The following is a 23707-nucleotide window of genomic DNA, read 5'->3' as shown; positions in this document are numbered from 1 at the left end:
TTCTTGAGGAACAAACAGAAACAGCATAGCGAGAATTTTAAGTCGCGAACCATTGCTTGATGGTAGACATGCAGATAATTTAGGATACGTCAATTCTGTTGATGAGGCGCATAAACTTATCGCGGAATTTGAAACAGGATTGACGACGAAGTTTTCTTTCTCTAAAGCGGTCAAAGGTTTCGGGAACACCGGTGTATACATAATTATACATATTGATACAGCACTTTGGCATTACAAAGCTTTGCTATCGCTATTGTGCATTCTCACTAGTTTACCTCGTTCAAGTCCTCTGGCATGGCTTGGATGATACCACAATTGTGGAATCATTCGGGTTAACTTAATGCTTACACCTCCTTCCTCGGACAGAAGTCACAAAATACTCGGGGAAGATGCATGAGATATTTAAGGAGCAAAAATTCGTTTTTTACTGGTGTGCCTTTCCTAATTTTGGGAAGGAAAGTGTTCAATTGCCAGCACGGCAAAGATAGAACAGCTGGAGAGAAAAGGAAACGAAAATATGCAGAAGAAGTACTGTATATAATAATTTCTTTTTATCCTCAACCTTTGTGTTACTGTCAACTATGGCTTGCTAATTCGAAAGGTCAAATACATGAATGGGTCATATGACATTGATCTCAGAATACTTTTATGACAAACGTGATAACAATTCAATCTTGGCTAAATTGAAGATGGTTAGAAGTTAACAATTATAAGAACTTTTCACTAACATATGCTGCTGACAAAGGAGAAAATATATGCAATTCTGCATTTTTTGCTTTCTATCAAGCAATCATATATTGGCTCCTTATCACACTATGACACTTCCGTTTTGTCACATTCCAAAAAATAACTTGAGAAATACACTGTCACTCATCTTACACTGTTATATTTACCTATTATAGAAGGCTGGAAACAAAGATTTTGTATTCAAGAAAATAAGATTTCTTGTCCAAGACACAAGGAAGTTTGACTGCAAAACACAGATAAAAATGCGAGAAATTTTATTTTTTTCAGAGAACAAGGTAGTTCTACTCATGTATAAACAGAACAAATCTGGTTTAATAAATCAGATATGCGGCATGACTCCTTTTCTTCCATCCCCACTCAAAACAAGCAAACACATCTATAGAGGTTCCAGTCTGGTCTGCAAATGAAAAGGAGGAAGGTGATCACTGCAAAATTAAGCATTAGGGTTCTTATTTATAACATATTGATTATTGTATACTGATATCAAGAAATTAAGGTTGCAAGTAGCAGCCAGCTGAGTTATAGTTTGAGTTTTATCAAGTCCATTACTTTGTTAAATTTAGAGTAACCTTGTCTTGAGAGAGGGAAATTGAGGAGCTGTAATATACTTATCATCAATTAGGGACCACAAAGAAAAATTTAATTTTTAAAGAGACTTTTGAAGGAGAGGGTAAGACTTGTGACAAGCTGGCAGACATATACTAGATAAACTTTACTGCTAAATGGGTTACAATATAAAGTGCTCAGTATTTGGATCAGCTATGGCTCAACTTAAACTTTGCTTTAGCTTCAAGTTTAATCCTTTGTGGTTTCCTTTCTCTGTGTTTGTTTTTCAAGTTATATTACTCAAAAGAACACAAAAATGACAAGGAATACTTTTGAATATTAAGAGGCTGGAATAAGCAAGAAACCAAAACTGAATTTTAAACAGTACAAAGTTAATTTGATCTTCCAATGTTATTTAATTTTAACCATTAATAGAATTTGCTATTTAAATTTATCCCCTCCATTTTTCTGGATATTGTGAGCAAAAACAAACCATTATCACAAAATGCATGGTATACAATGGTTTGATTCACCAATGTGGCAAAGGCCTTTCACTGTCTATCCATAAAAAGGGAAATAATTTGTAAAATGTAAGACATTCTGCATCTTGAGTGTATACTTATTCATCCATGTGAAATTAAAGGTTACTTGAAATAAATGTGAAAGATTTATAGGATTTTCAGACCCCTGATAACAATTTTTGATGTGCTGATTTGTTGTACTTAAAGGTTATGATTTTAGCAGAAATAGTGGAAGAAATTTCTGGACCTGGGATTTTGTTGCAAATGTCTGTTTAAGTCAGTTAAAAACTCTCCTGTTTCAAGATTACACGATTGCCACACCAGAACCTATTGCATTCTATATTGTGCACCATGTTATGATTATGGTTTCAGTAATAAAAGGTGCTGACTCAAGAACTTTGCAAAATATCTCTACATACAAAGAAATAGATTGTGGTTATGTACTCCAAATAGCAGGTCACATCAGTCTTTTGTAAGGAAGTAGCAGAAGTTGCTATGGTGGTTTTGGTGGATGGAGAGAAACATCCACCAAAACCACTTTATCCTATGTGTTATGAGTTATGATAATCATTAAGAACGTTTGGTCTGTCAGCAATTGTGCACCATAAAAAATAATTAGCCAGAGCACTAACTGCTAATTATTGGTATAAATCTTTTGTCTCCCTGAACATCTAACAGTGGCTATAGCTAAAATTAAAAAAAATAAATTGTTGATGGTTTTGGTCAAAGTTTTGGTGGATGTTCCCTAATGACATCCACCAAAACTACGTAACATCTGGGCACCTTTTAAATACGTGAAATATCTGCATAAAATTGCGTAAAATGTTTTTTAACACTACAATCGAACAATAAATTAATACTTACCATTTCTTGAGTAAAAAGTTTTGACGCAATTTCCCAAACAAATAATACACTTAGGTCATCGGGATAAGTCGGCATGTTGTCGTAGCTTCGTAATTTTCATTTAGAATAACAAGTCATGAGTTGTCCATCATTCCATCTCAGTCCCTCTCGACCAAGGTGGTTTTGGTGGATGGAATCTAATGCTGACCATTCAGCCATGGCGTATATACCTAAAAAGCCTTCGACGTACGTCCTTCGGCGTAGCATCACTTACGGTGTTTTCAACTGCGTCTTACATTGAGCTCACCCTACGCATACCACTCTGTGCATTCTTTCCGTTGGCGAATTTTCCATTTAACGACCACAAACGGGGTCGATTAACGCTGCTCTTGCATTGCTGTACCTGGAACCATTCGTGAAACGGTTCGTAAACATGGCTTCTGAGGACGCTTCAGAGTGGACGGTGGCTGTGAAGCTGGGCGAAGTTCTTGCTTCTGATAGGTTTGATAAAGATTCTATCTCACAGGGAGAGTTAGGGTTATCACAAGCGTTTTGCTTGTTGTGGCAAAATCAAAACACAGGAGATGTTGCCGGAAGGCTAAGACCGAATGTCATGACAACTATGGCAACTGCCGCTGTTTTGCTAGATTTGTATGTGTTGGATAAAATTGACTTCAACAAAGACATCAAACATTGGATGGACAGGACGAGAGAAGTTATCACGGTGAAAGTAGGTATTTTTATGCACGCTGGTAATCATTTGCTCGGTTAACCTTGTGTCTGTTGAGCTATTCAGTAACAACAGTTCTTTTTTACCTCATGGTATAAAGTCAGTTATACTATGAGGTTTTGGTTTGTCCAATACGTTTTACTTGGACGTAAATTCACTCTCTTACTTCATTATCTGATCAGTTGGACAATTTAGTCATGCAATGAAAATTGGATCAAACGTAATTATGTTAACGCAAAGTAATTCTGTTGTCTTCTGTTTGGATGTCTAGGGGTTAGGACAAATGCAGGGCTATCACAAGAGCTACAGCAGAAAAATACTGTCTTAGCTCGAATCAACTTTAAGATTTGAGAATGAAATACTCTCTAGTGTTAGCTGGTGCATAAGGGGTCATTAATTTATTTTATTGAGTGAAGTGGGGAGGTGTAATTTTTGTCATGTGTTGGAAAACATTGAGAAGTACAGTTTACACTGGCCTTTAAGTGAAATAGTACCACTCTATGGAGAAATCAGCTGCAAATTAGTATATTAAATAGTCCACTTTTCACGTACCATTCTTTATAGAATTGGTATCCAATAACTACCACTGGTAATCTAACTCTGGTTACAGGTTAAAGATACCACTTTAACTGGGACATACTTAGACCAGGCTTTATTTCTGGACATTGTAAAGTATCATCAGGCTGCCAAGGGAAAACCAAGAACAATTGTGGAATGGATAATCCATGGATCCTATGAGAGAGAAAATTCTGCTACAATAGTCTTGGACAGTTTAGTGTTACATGGCATCCTAAAAAGAGAGTCAAAACTATTTGGAAGGAGATATCCCATTGTTGATGCAAGTATGCCTATACATTTTACAGTATGTGTCATGTTCAGATTCCTTCAAAGACACTTTTTGAAAATGATGTGATGAATTGGGATGTGAAGTGGGGCAATGATAGGCAGCCCTTTTATCATGTATGGGAAATGAAACATTTAGCTCCTTTTTACTCAGAAAATGGCTGAAAGTATTTCCTTTTATAGTATTTCCTTCCAAGAAGAAGAGGTACTGATTAGAAGGGGTCTTTTGTTCTGAAAGGGAAGTCAGTGTGCTAATCCAAGGGAGGGTGCTTATTTGAAGCTGCTGTATGTATTACATCAACTTATAATCCCCTTGATATTTTTCTTTATTCTCTTCACTTGTCAGCTTGATACTGTATTAATATCATACTTAATTCTGTCTTGGTCACTTATGGGAGATAAAGGGTTAACAATCCTGAGAAAAGCACTATTTCCAGATTCTTACACAAAAAATGCGGAGATGTTGACCCAACAGGTGTTAAAAAAAAGGAGTAACTTGGATCTTTGTATTTTTTTCATTTTCTCTACTGTTAGATCCAAAGCAGAAGCTAGTGAGTGAAATAAGACAAACAGTTCTCCTAAATCAGCCTGCAGTTGGATTTATTTGGACTTTGCTCAAGCTTGTGTATGAGGCAGACTGTTGTGCTGGAAAGAAAATGCCACTTCTTAGCATGTATTTTGAAGTTGATGAGCTCCGAATGGCAAAAGAAAATATGAAGATGCTAGTAACAGTTAATGTGCAGAGTGAACAAGTTGCAAATGAAGATGTAGATTGTTCTCAGTCATTTGAGCTGGAAGTCGTTGGATGATATAATGCAAAGTTACCTTTGCTGCTCTTTATTTTTTTCTTATGGAGAGAAGATCAAGGGAAGAGACTGGACTCAATGTGCAAGCCTTACATTTGAAATCGAAAGGCAAATCACCCTAACTCATTTTTAGCTCACTTTTTGTTTTTTGAGAGGTTAAAGTAACTCTTGTAGGCTTTATGCAGTGCTATTGAAGTTTATCCCAACCTCCATGGTTCCTTGGAATGAAGTACCAGAGAATTCTCCAGGATGATTTCATCAAGTTCTCTGCCAGTTTTAATTTCCTGGGAGGAGTGGATTATTCCACCAAAGACAAATGCAATGACACCATGTAGACAGTAAAGGCTTAAAGCTTTAGTACTGTTAAAGAATGTACTCTACAATCTGTAAATTCTGCTTAAAACAAATATGATAAAATTATGCCAAACATAAATGCTACATATTTTGGTGGATGTATTTTTAATGCTGGATTCAAGATTTTGTTAGTCATTTGCCAGGAACATGACAAAAAGAAAATCATACTAAATATGCAGCAAACTTGTCAGATATGCACATAGTGCAAAGCTCTCCAACACTCTCTCTGTATCTCAGATGATAGAGAACTGACGATCTTAGGTTTAATTCCTTGTTGAGGACTTGGCAGTTCTGTTCTTCACCTGATGCTTGTTGTGAAACAGTTTCCATGACATTTTAATCAAGTAACTAACAGCTTTATAAAACTGTCTGCAATAAGTTCAATCACCAAGCATATTTTTTGGTTTAAAATGTTACAATGTATCAATCATGTTAGTGACAAGCAAATTTGTACAGACTCTCCTTTTTTGCCTATTTAAATGAGGAAACTTTCCTCGTTGCCAATCGTCTTAATAAAAAAAGCGATTTTGGAGGGAGATCAATCATTTTCGCCACTTCTTTTTATAAATGGATAAAGATAATGTGGATACCACAGGCAAACCACACCAAGTGTTCGTTGACATGAGACAAATGAAATCTGTAAGGGTTATGAATACAGCTCTGAAAATTGCATATCTAAGAATTACATCTTGGTCTGAATATCTCAATAAAGTTAATTGAAATGTTAATTGATGCATTTGTGATGTTTTTAAGCCTTCTTGGGCCATTTGAAGTGTCTTTTTTTTTTAAATCAATTTTTGCCTCTGTGCAGCGTCAACAAGGACTGGACCAGACTGGACCAGATCAAATCACGTCATTGGTGCTCCCTAGCCCTAGGAATACCTGGTCCTGATTTCCAGTGTCAGTGATAACTCCTTTGTTTGCAAAACAGATAAAATTGATATTTTTGCTTTCCTATATTGCAAGTACAGCAGTGTTTTTGCTCGATTTGAGAATATGGATTCCTCTTCGAATCTATGAGTCAAAGAAATGTGACAGAAAAAGAAAAACTGCAACATTTTTATAACTGATTTCACAACATAGGGTGTAATCCAACTGTCAAGATCCAACCACTACAATGTGATGAAAATTGCTGTGGTGCATGATATTCAAATATCCATCCTTAATTCTCTTTCACAGAAATGAAGGAGTTGATCACTGATACTGGAAACCTTGACCAGGTATCGTGTATCATGAAAATTGTGCGGTTTTCACTTTTTGGCAGTTTTTGGCAGATTGTTCTTGATCTGTAAAAATAAATAATCAACGTGAGATTTTAGGGCAAAATACACCAACACATGTGTGTGAAATTTAGAGAAGACTTGACATGAAGGGAGCCCAAAAATTAGTCCAATCTAATTTTTGGTGCTGCCTTCACATTGGGTATCAAAATTTCATGTGAGTGTGTATGTATTTTGCACGCCTAGCAAATCACTCCACCAAAATTAGAGACTACTCACAGTGTACATGTTCTGCTGCTTGAACTTCAGAAAAGTTGCCTCCCAGCAGACCCCCATCCCCCGCTAAAAGAAAACTGTGCATTGCAGCAGCACATGCATTGATGACAGTGGGACAACATCATGATTTGTACACATAATTAGCCTACATGCAGATCTGTCCATGGGGTTTTCGTTGTAAAATCTGAGCATCAATGTACAGATGAAACTTAGTTACAAGTGGTTTTAAGTTGCTATAAGTGGTCTTCAGGCAAAATTCTTCCCCTAAATACAGATTGGAATGTAAATGCCTAAATACACATCTAAAGGAAATTTTGACTGAACCATGTGTTCTTTTTTTTTTATTTTTCACTATCCTGAATTCCCCCCCTTCCTCCCCCCCTGCTGTTCATCTTATTACAGCTGTTATTATCATTCTTGTAGTACTATGTTATTCTCCAAATAAACGTGGGCCTGAACAAGCACCTCTCTTTAATATGCACTGTAGACACAAGTCGTGAAATTCAATGAGCTTCCTAGCACTTTTTTGAGGAAACAGGTAATCTTGCTGGTTGCCTGGGTGAAGGATGAACCTTTCTTATCTTTGCATGTTTTGTCTGATGGTTATGGAGAAAGTTTTTAATATTGCACCAAGAAGCTCATAGAAATTTCTGGCATGACCCACAAAAGGTGAAAATAGCAATTCAAAAATTAATTATAATATGTGTTTATTAACTTATGGCTACCTTCAGTTCTCTTTCATCTTTGGTTACAAATATCTTTTGATCCTCTTAGCTGACTGATATCAAACTTGGCAGCATCACATATTCAATTAAAAAAACAAGCATATTCAATCAAAATACATTTCAATATTCCTATGCTTGTCTGCATTACTGGTGACAGAACTGTGCTTGCAGTTTCACGTATGACATTTTTCCTCTGCAAAACTTAACAAGAAAACATTTTAACAAAGGGATGTTAAAAAATTGGAATGTCAGACATTGGAGCACAGTACTTGGCTGAAGCCATCAACAACAACTGTCAGCCACACACGTTAATCCTCAGAGCAAATAACATCTCAGACATTGGAGCACAGCACTTGGCTGTAGCCATCAATAACAACTGTCAGCTACCTATGTTAAACCTCTCGTTCAATAACATCTCACACATTGGAACACAGCACTTGGCTGTGTTCCAATGTTGTAGATTTGCAGTTGAAAATCTGAAGTTGAAGCATCAGCCTTGAACAGTTAAGATTTTAACTTACCAGCTACTACTCAGTTATTGTTCATAGAGCCAGACCCCCCAAATTTATTGTTGTTGAATAAATTTTGTAAACCAATTTTAACTTTGTGTTGTGATATATTTAGCCCCAATTGTTAGACACAACTTGGAAGCTATGGGGGAGGGGTGTGGCCTTTTCAATATCAGTCCGAATCTATCAATCTACCAGGGAGACTGCCTCAAGGTAAGGGTATGAAGCACCCCTTAAAAAGATCCTTACCTGATCTCAAATAAACTATTTTCTCCTGCTTCTTTTAACTCAAAACAAAAATTCAACACCATGTCTCAAACCAACAGTAAAATATTTAAGGAAGTGTAGAATGTAAGTGACATGAAATCAATGTAAAATATTTCCTTGAGTAGATTAGTGGCCACTTTAAGAACACATATTAACCTTTTTGAAGCAAGATTTATGAAATCAGTGCACCTGAGCACACACAAAAATTAAAGAACAGAAAAGAAATCAGTGATGGGCAGAATAGAAATGAATCCCACAGGCAAAAAAAATGGGAAGAGGAGGCAAGGAAACCTCACAAAGATTTCCACTTGTTGCAGCTAAGAAAAAACATAACACTTGTGACTTATTCTCATTTTTTTTAACACTTTCATTCCCAGTTTTCATGATTTTTGCAGGACTTAGAATCAAAATGTAACTTTCCACATTTTTGAAAAAATAAAGGATAAGTGTCCAAACACTTTTATTGAACATATCTTTTGATCTCTTTCAAAACCCTTTAATTATCATAACTGACAAAGACAGAATTTCTCCTTATAATGACAATACAATATCAAGCAGACAAGTAATGAGAATAAAGAAAATATCCATTAGGGTAATATTAGTTGATCCAATACCAAATTCTTTGAGCTAACATCATAAGTATTGTATGGCAGACAGTAAGGAGAGACATGAACAGAGACACCTATGCAGAGCAGGGCTTCTCCCAGTTTTCTAAGCCTTTGCATACACACACTTTCAACAACCTAGCAAATCATTATTAAGCAAAAGGAATCAAAAATTCAGTGAATGTTCACCACAAATTTAAAGTATTAGCAATCATAAGTTTCAAAAAAAAAGAAAAAATAGACTCTTGAGTTCGTAAAACTGCACATAATTAGCTCACAATGTCAATACAGTGATAAATAATGATAAGAAATTCATCTCTAAAATAACTTGTCTGAAAGTCAAAAAATTATATCAAAGTACATTTACAACTGGAAAGTATACTTGCACAATGAGATCACTACTTTCCAGAATTTCCTTTGGAACGACGACTGGAAGCTGCAGATTTTTTACCTCCCTTATCATTCTCCTGACTAACAGTGGCCCGTTTGTACTTGAATTTTAAAGAATCATGCATTTCTTCCATTTTATAACTGAGAGTGGCACTTGTCACAGCAGCCTTTTTAGCAGTAACATTAGCCACAACTGTGGCTAAATTTTCTGCTGATAAGTTTTCTGGTGATGAGTCCAACTCCAAAAACTGCTGCTCCAGTTGCTGAACAGCTTGTTGGATTTCATTTTCATGGTATGTTGTTCTTTCCTAAATAGAAAAGAGAACAGTATCAGTGTGGAGTAACAGTGATTGATGAAGAAAAAGCTACGAACAAATACAGTCAAACCTGTATTAAGTAGTCAGCAGTAATAACCACTATTTAATGCCATAATTGAAAATGCATTGACTCCTTGTTAATACCAGTAAACAGAACCATCAAAATGGTGACATAGCATAAAAAAAGAACACTAAAGCTAAATTACTATATACTTCTATCTATCAGTTGGGCCTCTAGGTCATATCTATAGGCATAATGTTTGTGCACAATATTTGTTCCAACACTTCTCAGAAAAATTAGATAATTTGCAATATGTTGAGCACATTTGAACTCAAAGTACTATTCCTAGTTTTATTCGAGAGGTTCTGCTTAAGTAACTGTTCAACGCATGTAAGAAGAAGACTATAAAGGCCAGATGCTGGGACTTAGTCAAGGATGACCATGACTGCTTAATAGAGGTGAAAATTATTGTAACAATAATTATGTGGAGAAAAATTAACAACTAACCACTTTATAACAGGGTGACTGCATATTATATAGTGCCACTTAATACAGGTTCAACTGTATATTGATCCCCAGTTTCATAATGAAATATGTGGGCTTAGCTATGTATTCTTTTGTAGCATTGATTACTCCAATAAAGAGGAACATTTCATAAAATCATAAGAGGGAAATGCATATTCTTTAATAACCAGTACTTCTGGACCACTTAAGTTAGGGCAGGCAACATTTATCCATCGGTTCCAGTCAACCAAAAAAACCCTTGCTCGCTCTTGTACATACATTATATTGTTACACTTTTATTCCAATAAAATGTGTCTTTCTCAAGAAAGAGCATAATAAACATTGAAATAGGCTGATTCAAGTAAGAAAGGTTTTGAGGTGAATCAGGCAGTACAACTTCTTAGAATGGACATTACTTCTCAAGTTAACTTGCTACTAGGTCAATGGTTGCATACACAGTCACATACCTGGATGCGTTTTTGCTCCATCTCTTCAATTTGTTTTATTCTCTGTTCTTCATCCCAAACACTCTTAGGTACACCATCCCTCAGAGGTTGTGGAACCAAGGGAGGCTCAATATCTAGCTCACACTTGGTGATGTCATCAGCTCTTTCTTGTGTCAGAACAAATTGATACAGCTTGTAGTGTTGAAATAATGTCATGAAAACAAAATCTATCATAGACTTGAGGTTGTTTTCACTGGAATAATGAGCAATTCTGTTGAGCTGTTGTTTAAACAGTGTTATAGCCTCCTCAAGTGGTTTGCCTGATCAAAAACAAAATAGTTACTGGTGAAGTTTACACATAAATAAATGACATGAATTGAAGAATCCCTAATCCAGTAAATTACTGGGTAAATAAAAGAAACAATTTAAGCAGAAAATGCATTGAGCATGAGACTCGCACAAACACCTTACACTCTCATCTTATACTCTCATGCTAAAGCCATTATTTCTCACTCCTTTAAGGTTTAAAATTTGAGATAGCAAACTTTTGCTTTAATTAGGTACTTATAAAATTAATTATCCTTCCAAACATAATTTACTCCTGATTCCCTATGCACTCACTTCACACACTTTTTAACAGCAGAAATTCTCTCTCAGATTAGAGAAATGCACATCTTAGATATTTCATATTTTTACAATTTTCAAGGGAAACATTGCCCCCATTCCCTCTCTGCCCCTCTCACCCTTGATAGGTGATGCCCATAAAATCTCAGTCTTTGCCAGCAAATAGACTTGACAGCTCCAGTTGACTAAAACTGCATTACAACACAAGTCATAAGAGTTCACCTTCTAGAAAAGTATACAGGAAAGTTTACAGCCAATCAATAACTCTAGCATTAAGTCTTGAAATAAAATGGGAGATTTTTGTCCAAATTATATTGCTCCAAATGAAATGCTTAAATGACTCAACAAAAACTAAATTTAGATCTGCAGAAAAATTTTAAAAAATGTACCACATTCAAGTCCAAATCTATTGATTGAATCTTTAAATTTGCTGACTCAGGTCTTTCACAAGCAAAACAGTAAGCGTTTGAACAAGATCTTATGTCATACAAGAGCTTTGGATTCTGTTTTCCACAACATTCAACTACATATTTTTTTCAGCCATAAGATTTTGGGGACATATTTCTTGCATAAAGCCAAATCATTCGTTCTGAATACGGCAAGTCCTGAATTTTGTACGTCAAATTTTTTACAAGTCAACGACACTAAACAGTGATGGAGTTTAGACAGTGTGGGATAATTATACGCAAAGTCAATCACAATTAAAAAAAGAAAGGCTGATATGTGGCTGAGGTAATCATGTTTACAACCTTAACTAGACTTGAATCCATAGTTAGGTGGCACATAATACCGGCAGGGAAAACACTCATCGATTGACGAATTCAAAGTAGTAGCTCACCTTGTACTTCGTTTAATAAATTTTGAAATACTTCCCACAGCTGAGCCACTTCTCGCCATGGAAAACCATTGTTTACAAAATAAGCCAACGTGTCATAATGAATATCAAGAAGTATCCCGGACCTCAAATCATCTTCTTCGTTAAATTCTGGAATTTGTAGAACTTTACCTAACAATTTCTTTCTTTCTTTTACGTCGGTAACACAAAAGACAGTTTTAAAATCCCTATGTCTAGTGCCCGACTCGGTAGCCATGTTAACCACTCGAAAGGCATTTGTTCCCAGGGAAACTCGTCCTTAATGATTCACACAAAGCGGGCTTAATGAGAGCTCAAACAGAGAGTGGAAAATAACTCAATAGATACAGTGAAACCTAAGTGAACTTGGCTCTTTTTCCTTAATAAAAGTACTTTTTATCTATTTCCTCTAGGCGTGAATTAGAACTAATCAAGTGTGCATTGATAAAACGTCGTAAAAATGTTCTATGGCTCATGGCTTCAATGATGCCGTCAATGTCTATCAGTTGTGTCAGAAACTGAAGTAGTAAAAGGTACAGTCAGTCTTCAGGTTTTACTGATCATTGTGTTTTTTGATTGGAATTTTCTATATGGGATCAAATTTCGCGTGATTGAATTTATTTTTGCCGGTGTCCCAGCGGATTTGGACCCCCCTAGAATTGGACCCCCCGGTCCAAATCCGCTAGCGGATATGGACCCCCCCGGTCCATATCCGCTAGCGGATTTGGACCCCCGGGGTCCATATCCGCTAGCGGATATGGACTCCCCTCCGCGGATTTGGACCCCTTTAACAAAACTGAGTAAAAACATTACCATACATAACTTCCTAATAGAAATAACAAAAATTTAGAAAGTAGGCTTTCAAAGAAAGTTTTTTTTTCAGAAAGTAGGTTTTTATTTTAAAACATTCTCGTAGACGTCATCTTTTTCTCAGCATTGCGTCTCAATTTAAGATTTTCGTTTAATTAACCTGCAGCTGTAAGTCTGTTGTTTACCTCTGGAATGAAAATGAAACGTAAATTTTGAAATCATTTGTTTGCTTGCCAGTTCTCTTGAAAAAGTGTGAAATATAAAATAATAACAACCGTTGAATGCGTGAAAGCTTCAATTATGATTGTTTTTTTTTTTTGGTTTTGAAGTTACGAAAAAGGAATGTTTAGTTGGGGGGGGGGGGTCCAAATCCGCGAAGGGGGGTCCAAATCCGCTAGCGGATATGGACCGGGGGGGTCCAAATCCGCTAGCGGATTTGGACCGGGGGGTCCAAATCCGCTGTGACACCGGTCTTAAATTTCGCGATCTTTTGCGATCACTGAAATTAAGTATCCATACGTTCGTTGCAAAATATTTGAAGGATAAGAAACACAATAGCCTCTATTTTGCGCGAAAATATGCTCGTATATTTGTTCTTGGACAAAATCTCTTCCTCGAGGCTCACAACTTTTTCGTTCCTTGAATTTAGCAAAAGAGAACGTGGATATCGATGAAAAATATCTGTTCCTCATTATAAACTACATCTAAAACAAAAAAAGGGAAAAAATTTACAATTTATAATTTCCCAATCCATTTTCTCATTCAAGAGGTTTGGAGTTCGTTTTGACGGTGCTATAAATGTGCGTCTTCAAATTCTTTTTTGCGTTTTAATTGAACGAGACAAAGTCGAAGTCCATGAAAACACTTCCTTTCCCCCCTTTCCCCCCCCCCCCCCCATCAAGGAAAAAAAAGAACAAATATTGCTTTAGGAGGAATCGAGAACGGCTTTTTTCTGGCGCGCGCTTGTTTTTTTTTTTCTTTTTTTTAAAATCATGTTTAATTATTTGTAGCACAATAAACCCACATAAGCCTTCTCTCCCTTTCTTCTCCTATCAACCTCAGACCAAGAGTCACTCTCGGCGTAAAGAGACGCTTCAAACGGCCCATGAAGGCGAAAAAATACCACACGAGTCGATTAGCATTTCATTTAACTTTCTTGAGATATTAACTCTTTCCTATCAGGCCTTTGCCAGATCGTGCAAAATTGCACGATGACGTAAACCTCTTCGGAAATGCTCGTATTACGTCCGATCGCTCTAAAATTCCGACTGTGGCGAGTAAACATTCTAAGCCAATCACATAGCAAATTTTAGCTCCGAACTATCAAAATTGACCTTCGGAGCCCTTTCCGGAAATCATTTTCGTACGACTTCAATCTGCGATAATGGCGTCTGGTGCGAAGCGCCAGAGATACAGCGTAGCTGAGGCTTTAGACATCATTTTTGACGATGGAAGTGAGCATGGTGGTATGTCTAGTGGTGAGGAATCTGAAATAGACAGAAAACTGGAAAATCCTAGCGAAGAATCGAGGTAAGTAATCTATAAACATTCTTGCGATATTTAAATGCGTGACGCACGTGATGTTGAAACAGCGTAAAATTAAATTTACTTTTACTTTTCTCGCTCGAATCCTTGTTTTTTGCCTTGAGATAGACCTGTAGATGTATATTTGTGAATGTAAAGCAATATATATTGTGATCAAACATGACTTTGGAGCGACAGAGTAAATAATCTTCAATGGAATTTGACAACGCAACGACCTAAATTATCAGCCGATGACAGATCGATCGCATGACGCAGTGCGCGTCCGAACTAAATCAAAACAAATCCTTTATTTCAAAACGATAGTTGTATATAGATCGACCTGTATATTATCTTGTATGTTTTGTATGTTTTTTAGATGTGGTTCTACTTGTTACACGCTAAAAATTCTCAAAAAAAAACAAATTATGCTCGAGAATGAGTGGAATGATATAAAATGACAGTTTCCGGTTTCACTTCAGAATTGTTTACTCTTGAAAATACTGGTGGTGCATTGCAAGTGAAAGGCTTTTGATATATGTTGCGCTTTATGTATTTTGAGGTTGATTATCTCATTTGTCCCTGTTTCAAGGCAAAATTTCAGAAGTCAAACAAAGAAATATAGTTCCAATGGTTGCACTGTAGACTTCAAGAGGGATTAGTAAATTTGGGCTTGGGGTGATGATAAGATAAGGTCAGACTAATTAGTCCGTATGTCAATCTTCAAACAAAGAACAATAGTTCCAATAGTTGCACTGTACACTTCAAGAGGGATTAGTAAATTTGGGCATTTCACTTCTGAATTGTTTACTCTTGAAAATACTGGTGTTGCATTGCACGTGAAAGGCTTTTGATATATGTTGCACTTTATGTATTTTGAGGTTGATTATCTCATTTTTCCCTGTTTCAAGGCAAAATTTCAGAAGTCAAACAAAGAAATATAGTTCCAATGATTGCACTGTAGACTTCAAGAGGGATTAGTAAATTTGGGCTTGGGGTCATGATGAGGTCAGACTAATTAGTCAGTGTGTCAATCAGTGTTGACAAGATATGTGTAACACGTCTCAGATTTGTTATCTTTCAACCAATTTTTTATGGAAATGTTGCTCATATAACAAGGAACCTTTTTGGTTAATTTTTGCCTCAGTACTTCATATCATTTGGGTAACACTTAATTCACAGTTCAAGTTTTGATGATATTGTATGCTAATTAAAGTTAGTTTGAAAGCATTCAATGAGGTTGTTTCCTTTTTCTTGGAGAGGAAACATGCATTTCAGGAAAGCTTATTTACTGCTGTTTCAATTGAGCTATAGCTTACTTCTCTTGTGTAAATACTTGGTGAGGAATAAATTTTTCAATAATCTGGGTCAATTTTTATGGTTTTGGGGTACAGTTTGTAAAAAAATTCTAATTAATTCTGTATTTGTTCTTTTTCAGCCAGAGTCTCTGGATAATCTTGCCCTTAATTTAAGGAATATTTTATCTTAGAAATGTTTCCTTGTAACTCCAATCCATTCAGGCCCAGGCTGTTTCAAAGTCAAAAGTTGTACAATAATTTATGCAAATTGTATGCCATTTTCTTAGCAGGATTTAAAATCCATGGATTTTTGGAGGCAAATTATATTTTTTCTGAAAAGCTAATTTTGTCCTCTTTCAAATGACATATAGCACTAATCACTAGTGTAAATACTGTTGACAAAAAAAATAAAAGAAAAAAGGTTGCCATCATTTGTCTTTTTTTTTAGGGTTATAGGAAAGAGTTAAGACCGAGATGTATTTTAGATATGCAATTTTCAGAGCTTTATTCATAACCCTCACAGATTTTGTTCGTTCCACGTCAACGAACACAGTGTGGTATGCCTGTGAGAAGACAAAAAAAAACAAGAAAACATAGACGATGTTCGTGGGTTTATTATGCTAAAAAAAAAAACAGGAAATGAGAAAAATCTGTAAATGATGGAAGTGCTTTTACTGAAAGAAAAACGAGGCAAGAGAAGTTAGTTTCATTCCAAGAGCAAGAACTGAGTTTGCTTTTGAGAATTTTTTTTTTTTAAACGTAACTAAAACATGCCTTTTTTTTTTGTTTGTCAGATGAAAAATAAACACTTGTCGATTGGCTTTCTTTCCCAGGGTTCGAAATAAACAGTTAGTTATTATTGATTCTTATTACGTTGTTAAAGCGAAATCTTTTTGCATCATAATAAATCCCTTCTTGACCAAGCTCGTTCGATCAAGGCGACTTTATATCAGCCTCGTTCTTTTTATTGTTTTATGGATCTCGACTTCGTCTCATTCAATTGAAACGCGAAAAGAACTCAGTCAATATCCAACCATCCTGACCTCAGCCCCCCTCACGCTTGGTCAATAACATACATTTATTGTTTTTTTAGAGGGCACGGTAACGAATCTTGCAATCTGATTGGTTCTTTACCCGGTCAGTATTTTCCTATCTCTGCCCACGCGCCACGGTAACGCTCTCGTGAGTCGCCAAGTACATCCCAACTTTCGTTGTCATTTTTCATAAACATACCTCGTTTTCCGGCTGGGCAGTATTTTTAAGCAAACACGTCGGTCACTACCTCAAGCCGATAAATAACTTATGAATCCTCTCTTTTCTCTCTATCAAATCCCTTTGGTTGACAGAAAAATATTGGTTTCAGAATGAATTTGTATAAACAATACTGTCATTACGTTGGTTGACAAGCGGCCTAAAAACCGTCTGCAATTAATTTTAATCGTTCACAAAAAGTACCCAGAAAGTTGAAACTTGAGGTATTTGGTTACAGTTAAACTGAACGATGGAACTTTCATTCATTTAATATCTGAATTTTCTCGAGCAATTTGTTCATAGTGAAAGAGCGAGCGAAGTTTTATTTAAGTTCTACAACAAATATACGCTCCTGGTGAGTCTTTCCAATTCCGTTCAATTTGGACATTTGTACCTTAAATTGCACAACAGAAATTGAAGGAATTTTTTGAGAAAAGGCCGCATTACATTCCCTTGTATCTCGTTGGAGTGTGCCGTTCGAATTTAGTTTTTGTGAAGGAAAGATCAGAGTTAAACACGCCATTACAGCAAACAAACGAGCAAACTCTCACAACTTCAAAATAAAAAAAATTGAATTTACTCACAATTACTTTCCTCGCCGTTTACTTAATGAACAGAGGTAAATCTTCGTACATGAATGAATGGTCGATGAGAGTGAATAATACTTTCCGTTAGATCATTGACTGATTTTGAAGAAAACATTGTCGTGACAGTCCTTGCCAAACTAGTTCTGTTGGTTTTCAAATGTTCCTACGCTTTTTTTTTCTTGCGCGCTCTCTAATTGACAGGTGTCAGATTGTGACAGATACTTGTAAAAATAATGTTTCAAAGTTTGTTTGGAAGCCTTTTAAATCACCTTTATCGTTACGGAAATGAAAATGTTTCGCTGAGGCATCTCTCTTAAATTTGCATCACCTCTATTTTAACTACCATTTACTCACTCAAAAATTGTTCAGTTTATGGAAGATCTTGCCGTATTTACGGCCATAAATCATTCGGGTTCTTTCGGAAAGAATTTCGTCAAGTTTAAAAACAATAAATATGTTATTTACCGGCTAAGGATCGGTCCGTATGGTGAAAAACTGTGACCTCGGTCTTGAAAATGCTGCCCTCGGCCTACGGCCTCGGGCAGTATTTTCAAGACCTCGGTCACAGTTTTTCACCATACGGACCTCCCAGCCGGCAAATAACATATATGTATTTTCGCGCCAAATAAAGGCTATTATTTATTTAATCCCGAGCCTTATTTAGCCCGCACATATACATGTACACATCACCAACCTATTTCAGTCACCTAGCGACGGTAAACGATCAAACATGGCGAACCATAAGGTTCCAAGGTTCTCAACTTGGCATAGAGAAACATACGTTGATCCGATAAATATGCCTGCAAATAGATACTTTACACCACACTTTATGCCGTATAGAGATAGTCAACGATATGGAGAAGGAAGAGAAAAATGGTTTCAAGACTACAGGCGTTCGTACGTAGCTGAAAGAACCTTGGTGAAGAACTTAAATACGCTTGGTTCCCCCTACCGACCCACAAGCTTATCCGATAAGCCTGACCGTGTATTAGGGACTCGGTGCCTGCGAAGAGAAGCTGTTTTGAACAAACCGCATCATCACCTCACCAACAGAATTCCCGACCGCGAGAGAGACCGCGCTCAAATCGACGACTTAGTCTTTCAGCATCGTCAACAGTATAGAGACCAAAGTGGTACGTTGTTCGACCAAAAAGTAGCTTATTTTCACAATCCCACCACAGCCGAAGAGCAGTTTTTGCCCAAAGTGAATCCTCCGAAAGATACAATCGGCAGTTATCCGAATAACACTAAAGCTGCTCTGGAATATACGTATGACTTGGAGAGAGGGCCTAAGGAATATGAACTTTGGCACAAGGTGTAAGTTTTCGAGATGTTCACAAAAACATGCTACTATAACCTAGTGCTAAACACCGCGATTTGTCTCACAGAAATCGCATTGTGTGCAAGGAATAGTAGCGTAAAATCTGTTGTTTTAGAAATGGGAATTATCCAGTTTGACTGAAATATGTAGGTATAACCAACGATGTTCTGTATGTTCGCTTGTACCGTTAATAACAGATTGATTTTCCTCCTTTGGATTTATGACGATAAGCCGTAAATCAGGGGGAGGGGAACAAAGATCCGTCACTTGTAGTACATATCAAGAAGACAAAGTTTGTACGATATTTATTCTATCTCTATACTGTGTCTGACGAGTTCCATGTAAAATAAGATTTCAAGTCATGATGATTCGAAAAACTAAGGCATGTCAATATTGAAGCAAAATAAGTGTATTGAAATTGTTTTTCAGTTAATTTAAACTCTTGTGGATCTAATAAAATTCAAGAAAAATGGCAAATAAGTATCAATTAAATTTAGCAACAAGCTAAGACTGCTTGCTGAACTGATCAATCACAGCATCAATTTCCCCCTTCTCTGTCCCTTTGCATCGGGAACACTAGTGGTTTGTCAGTCATACCAGTGTGACTGTGTTAAAAAAAAAGATGTTAATATTCATACTAGCATTTGATTGAGCCTGACTAATACTTCACATAAAAGTCCTTTTGGCAGGCTCTAGTCTTTCTATTGCACTGGTTTTTTTCAGAATGGAAGTTGTTTGCTCACAACAGTAGTTCATTTACTTGGTCAGCATTTTAAAATAACTCCAGTACGAAATTGTATGCCTCAAAAGTTATGCAAACTGTTTGGTCAAATGAAATGAAACTTATCTTTTCTTTTTTAAATATGAAATGGCATGATATCTAATTTGTGTTAGATCTAGAGGAGAACCCCTTCCATGTTAGAATGAGCTGGTTGCACTCAATTAGATAAAATGTATATTAAGTTTTAATATTATCATTTCTCCCTCAGTGTTGGCAAGGTCACGTGAAAGTTTTTTCTTTTTGTAGCCCATCTCCCACATGTTTTGCCTGGTTTTCTTTTATGATATATTGGAGGACAAATGCATAGATGACCTCATTGTTAACAACATCTCTCTTTTTTATCATGAAACAAATGGATTCCATGTTGCCAAGGGTCTATGCAGTGTTAGATCACAGAAAACACCAAAATGTGGTGAGAACATCAGTGACACACTCAGCTGCGCCTTGTGTGCAACCTTTTTGTTGTTACCACATTTTGACCTCATCCGTTATTGGTTACCAAACAGACACACAGCAACATGGATTGAGAGTGCAGTAAGAGAATTTTAACTGAAAACACAGGTCATATTTTCTTTAAAAAACAAATTAAGTGTAATCACACTTAATAGTTGCGTAGAGGTCATCTCTTTTTAATTTGAATTTTTTTACTTATTCAATTCCTTTTGAGGTCTTGTAATAGAAGAGAAGATTATGAATAGGACTTAAATTGAAGGGTTGCATCTTGCAACAGTTATTTTGCAATATTATTTTATTAAGTGAGAGAATCACATCCATTCTAATTGCAGAAATGCCATTTATCTTCCTAATAAAATTGGAACATTTTTCCTATCTTCCATTAAGGGCATCTCTGAAAGAAGGTTAGTTTGGCATTTGTAGGAGAAATATCTCTCAGTGTAAGGGAGTCTAAGGAACATGAAGCTCAACAATGAACTCTTCTCCCTTCTTAACCCTTCACACCCTACCATCAGTATTCATATTCTCCATACTGTTCTCTATACATTTCCAAAGGTGCTGTTGAGGAGAATTTGTTTACCAATCAAGAGCCTCTCTAGTTGGTGATCATTTTCTTTATCCTTATGACCTTTACATTTGATTCAAGGGTGACAATGAAAGGAGAAATTAGAAGTCAATCACTCTCAAAGGTTAAAGGGTTAAGTGGTAGTTTAGTATAGAGCAGACCAAGTATAAGGAGATACCTACCCTCAGAAACATGGTCTTAACATCTTAAGGTGTAACAGTAATAGCAGAAGACAGAGCCATTTTTGATGCAGAGACAAATCTGTGTTTTTTAATCCAGAACAGTCTATTCATTTCATTAATTTGCTTACAGCAGAGTAATCTGGTGAAATATATTAGGATCCATTTTTGTATAAAGCAAGTTGTAAAAATTGTCAATGTCAATTTCAATCAATGGGTTTGCAGTGCTGTGCCACAGTGCTAAATTCTTGTTTCCTGGCTAGATAACCTCTGAGTTTATGTCACTTGAGCTGAGTTTGAGCTGAAAGAAAATACAAAGTTTCAAAAAAAATTGCTGACAAAGTGGCTAAAAAATCCGTATTTTGAAGAAAAAGTAATCAAGCGAAATATCTTATTGTTCGATTCGTATCGCTTGCGACGATATGGAAATAAAATATTTCTGTATATGATTGGCATGTTTGGCTGATTGGTAGGAATCTGTTGTACTGTCCTGCACGCGAACAAGGCGTCAAACCGGGTGCTTAAAGTCTTGCATAACCCAGAATAATCAGAGTCTAATGAACAAGTCAAGAAAATTTTAGGATTTTTTTACCTTTATCAGGAAAATGTCTTCTTTCCCTGTGTTTTTCTGGAGAACTTTTGAAGTCCAGTCTGCTTGCTTGGTGTTGATTTGAATCACCTTTGAACACGCTACTTGCAAATGCATTTGTGTTGTGTTTCCTGTTTGCTCGCAGCCAGTCTTGCTTGGAGTTGAGTTCGACGGTGCACCAAGATTCTATATTCATGACCTCTTCTTTCCCTTTTCTTAGTTCCTAACTACTTTGTTGCTGTTGGTGAGAACCTCCTTCAAGACTGAGAACCTCCTTCAAGACTGAGAACCTCCTTCAAGACTGAGAACCACACACACCAGAAATCGTTTCCATGGAAATAACGCCCAGTGTGGAATCTCCTGGGAAGGCCTGGTGACAAAGCAGAAGGCCTGGTAGATTTCTGCTCACAAACACGAGGAGAGAAAATGGTATCAATTAAGATATATATGGCATTCCGTTTCATGCTGTTTTGCTACTGAACTTCTTCGATTACCTGTTTCCTGATATAACTTTCAGTTATTAGCAGGAGATTCTTTTTTGCTATTATTTCGGAAAGGATGTATGCGATTTATAAACAAACGCACCCTCCGACAGGGATCGAACACTGCGTCTACTGTCAATTCTTTTCGCCAGCTGAAAACAATCTTGTTGTGGCGGGGACATCACAGCTTCGTATCTACAAGTTTTATACCCAAGATGAGGTAGGAGACGGGCTCCGTGAATCGTTTAGTGGGGACTTCAGTTGTTGTATCATTGAAAATATCTTGCTCGATTATCAGGTGTAGACATAAATATTCTAGTCTCTGCAAGTGAAATTCCCCAGGCAATTAAACTATTTCCGACGTCTCTTTTTTCCTGGTGGTTAAAGTTCTTCTCAGGCTGTCTTATTGGTACCCAGAAAAGGAAATATTGTTTAAGTGGCCAAATCAAATTATGTATATCAAATTTCAAAACAAAACGATCTGAGGTAAACAAACAATATGGCGGCTGAGGGGCTGGCGAAGGGAATTGACCACTGTAGGTAACAGCTGTTTTCTCATGCTTAATTTATATGCCTTGTTATTAATTCCTTCGGTCTCCATCTTGTGTTTAACTATTTAGTAATGTTCACATGGCCTTTGGCAATTAATTATAATTAAACTTTCTTTGATCTATGATGTCTTCCTTTAAGCATAATTCAACAGGATCAGCATCATCAGACAAGACAGGAGGTCAGTATTTACTTAAGGTATCAGTATTTGCTTGGGTTATTAAGTGTGAGATGTACTCATAACAGGCTTTCTTAAGTTAACTCAAAACCAACAATTAAATTAGATTTTAGCTTCAAAGAAAAACACCAGATTTAGAAAGCAGAAAGTTGCCAAAATATATAGAGTGTTATTATGAATATTTCTGGTTACTTAAGCTGGCACACTTGGTGATTTCAAACACTGATTGTAATGAATTTGATCCCCACCAAAAATGGCCAATATCTGACATGCTATAGAGATGGAGATGTTCTCAATCTTCTGTATTATTACTTCCTAGTAGTTTAGGTTTAATTTTTAATTTTTTTTTTTGGGGGGGGGGGGAGAGATTTGGGAGGGAGGGAATTAGCCTCTCAGCAGATTGTAAATGTAGGTTTACATGTGGATGGTTACCAACATTCTAAGACATCTTTACCCTTCAATGTAATAGTCAATTAAATAGCTCATATACAGGAGGTTCACTTTGCAAGATTGGGTATCTATGGTTTACTTTACCTAGATGGTACTGCAAAGAGAAGGAAGTTGGAGCTTGTCAGCCAGTATTCTTTGTTTGGCAACATAGAATGCCTTAAAGCTGTTAGGTTAGCTGGAAATTCAAGGGACTCACTGCTATTGAGCTTTAAGGATGCCAAGGTATTCTCTTCTTCAAATTTAAGCAATTAAATATTAAGTTTTTTTTTTCCAATGACTTTTTTTACATTTTTGCATAAATGAGGTGAATAAGCCTTTTGAGTAGATTTATATCAATTCTGTCACTTTGGAATAACCAAACATTCATATTTAAAGGAGAAATGTTCTTCACTTTTAAATGTTATTTGCATCATGTTGTGGACTTTTAGTCAAAATCAGGGTCAACATTTGATGAAATGTTCTCTCTAATATATTAATGATGAATTGATTTGTAATCAGCCAATGGGAATTTAATTATTTGGTCAGAGAAACCTTAATAGGCACATGAAAATGAACTAATATTTCCA

General features: G+C 36.3%; 4 protein-coding genes and 2 long non-coding RNA genes across 6 annotated transcripts in view; 4 read left to right on the top strand and 2 right to left on the bottom strand.

The window, feature by feature from the left end:
• Positions 1-984: 984 nt before the first annotated feature.
• Positions 985-2823, bottom strand: LOC136279312 (uncharacterized). Its single transcript, XR_010716810.1, has 2 exons — positions 2679-2823; positions 985-1144 (listed from the first exon to the last, which is right to left on the bottom strand). It is a non-coding gene; the product is annotated as an uncharacterized lncRNA (long non-coding RNA).
• Positions 2824-2857: 34 nt separating this feature from the next.
• Positions 2858-6121, top strand: LOC131793054 (uncharacterized). The gene is made up of 3 exons (XM_059110472.2): positions 2858-3387; positions 3998-4229; positions 4765-6121. Exons 1-3 carry the CDS (start codon positions 3091-3093, stop codon positions 5037-5039), a joined length of 804 nt encoding a protein of 267 aa, XP_058966455.2. The 5' UTR covers positions 2858-3090; the 3' UTR covers positions 5040-6121.
• A 1203-nt stretch (positions 6122-7324) lies between these two features.
• Positions 7325-12374, bottom strand: LOC131793063 (uncharacterized protein C8orf74 homolog). The gene is made up of 3 exons (XM_059110481.2): positions 12113-12374; positions 10672-10970; positions 7325-9690 (listed from the first exon to the last, which is right to left on the bottom strand). Exons 1-3 carry the CDS (start codon positions 12363-12365, stop codon positions 9391-9393), a joined length of 852 nt encoding a protein of 283 aa, XP_058966464.2. The 5' UTR covers positions 12366-12374; the 3' UTR covers positions 7325-9390.
• Positions 12375-14124: 1750 nt separating this feature from the next.
• Positions 14125-16187, top strand: LOC136279498 (uncharacterized). Its single transcript, XR_010716912.1, has 3 exons — positions 14125-14467; positions 15051-15466; positions 15897-16187. It is a non-coding gene; the product is annotated as an uncharacterized lncRNA (long non-coding RNA).
• Positions 16188-18284: 2097 nt separating this feature from the next.
• Positions 18285-19383, top strand: LOC131793060 (ciliary microtubule inner protein 2C). Its single transcript, XM_059110478.2, has one exon. It carries the CDS (start codon positions 18325-18327, stop codon positions 18913-18915), a length of 591 nt encoding a protein of 196 aa, XP_058966461.1. The 5' UTR covers positions 18285-18324; the 3' UTR covers positions 18916-19383.
• Positions 19384-21899: 2516 nt separating this feature from the next.
• The window catches only part of LOC131793057 (cleavage and polyadenylation specificity factor subunit 1-like), a 28472-nt gene continuing 26664 nt past the window's right edge, over positions 21900-23707 (top strand). Inside the window, exons 1-3 of the mRNA XM_066163405.1 lie at positions 21900-22184; positions 22655-22694; positions 23230-23363. Coding sequence (XP_066019502.1) covers positions 22041-22184; positions 22655-22694; positions 23230-23363 — 318 coding nt within the window. The 5' untranslated portion in view covers positions 21900-22040. The remainder of the gene's footprint in view (positions 22185-22654; positions 22695-23229; positions 23364-23707) is intronic.

Source organism: Pocillopora verrucosa, chromosome 3, assembly GCF_036669915.1.
Source record: "Pocillopora verrucosa isolate sample1 chromosome 3, ASM3666991v2, whole genome shotgun sequence".
Lineage (NCBI taxonomy): Eukaryota > Metazoa > Cnidaria > Anthozoa > Scleractinia > Pocilloporidae > Pocillopora > Pocillopora verrucosa.
The sequence above is the reverse complement of the archived record's forward strand: the minus strand, read 5'-3'. Positions and strand labels throughout refer to the sequence as shown.

What these genes read in the sequence shown, in the direction of transcription:
- LOC131793054 (XM_059110472.2), top strand. Translation starts at nt 3,091, where the DNA reads ATGGCTTCTGAGGACGCTTCAGAGTGGACGGTGGCTGTGAAGCTGGGC. An exon ending in GAGAAGTTATCACGGTGAAA is followed by an intron (nt 3,388 to 3,997) that starts GTAGGTATTTTT and finishes CTCTGGTTACAG; the next exon opens with GTTAAAGATACCACTTTAAC. An exon ending in ATATCCCATTGTTGATGCAA is followed by an intron (nt 4,230 to 4,764) that starts GTATGCCTATAC and finishes CTCTACTGTTAG; the next exon opens with ATCCAAAGCAGAAGCTAGTG.
- LOC131793063 (XM_059110481.2), bottom strand. Translation starts at nt 12,365, where the DNA reads ATGGCTACCGAGTCGGGCACTAGACATAGGGATTTTAAAACTGTCTTT. An exon ending in TTTATTAAACGAAGTACAAG is followed by an intron (nt 10,971 to 12,112) that starts GTGAGCTACTAC and finishes GTTTTTGATCAG; the next exon opens with GCAAACCACTTGAGGAGGCT. An exon ending in TGGAGCAAAAACGCATCCAG is followed by an intron (nt 9,691 to 10,671) that starts GTATGTGACTGT and finishes TTTTCTATTTAG; the next exon opens with GAAAGAACAACATACCATGA.
- LOC131793060 (XM_059110478.2), top strand. Translation starts at nt 18,325, where the DNA reads ATGGCGAACCATAAGGTTCCAAGGTTCTCAACTTGGCATAGAGAAACA.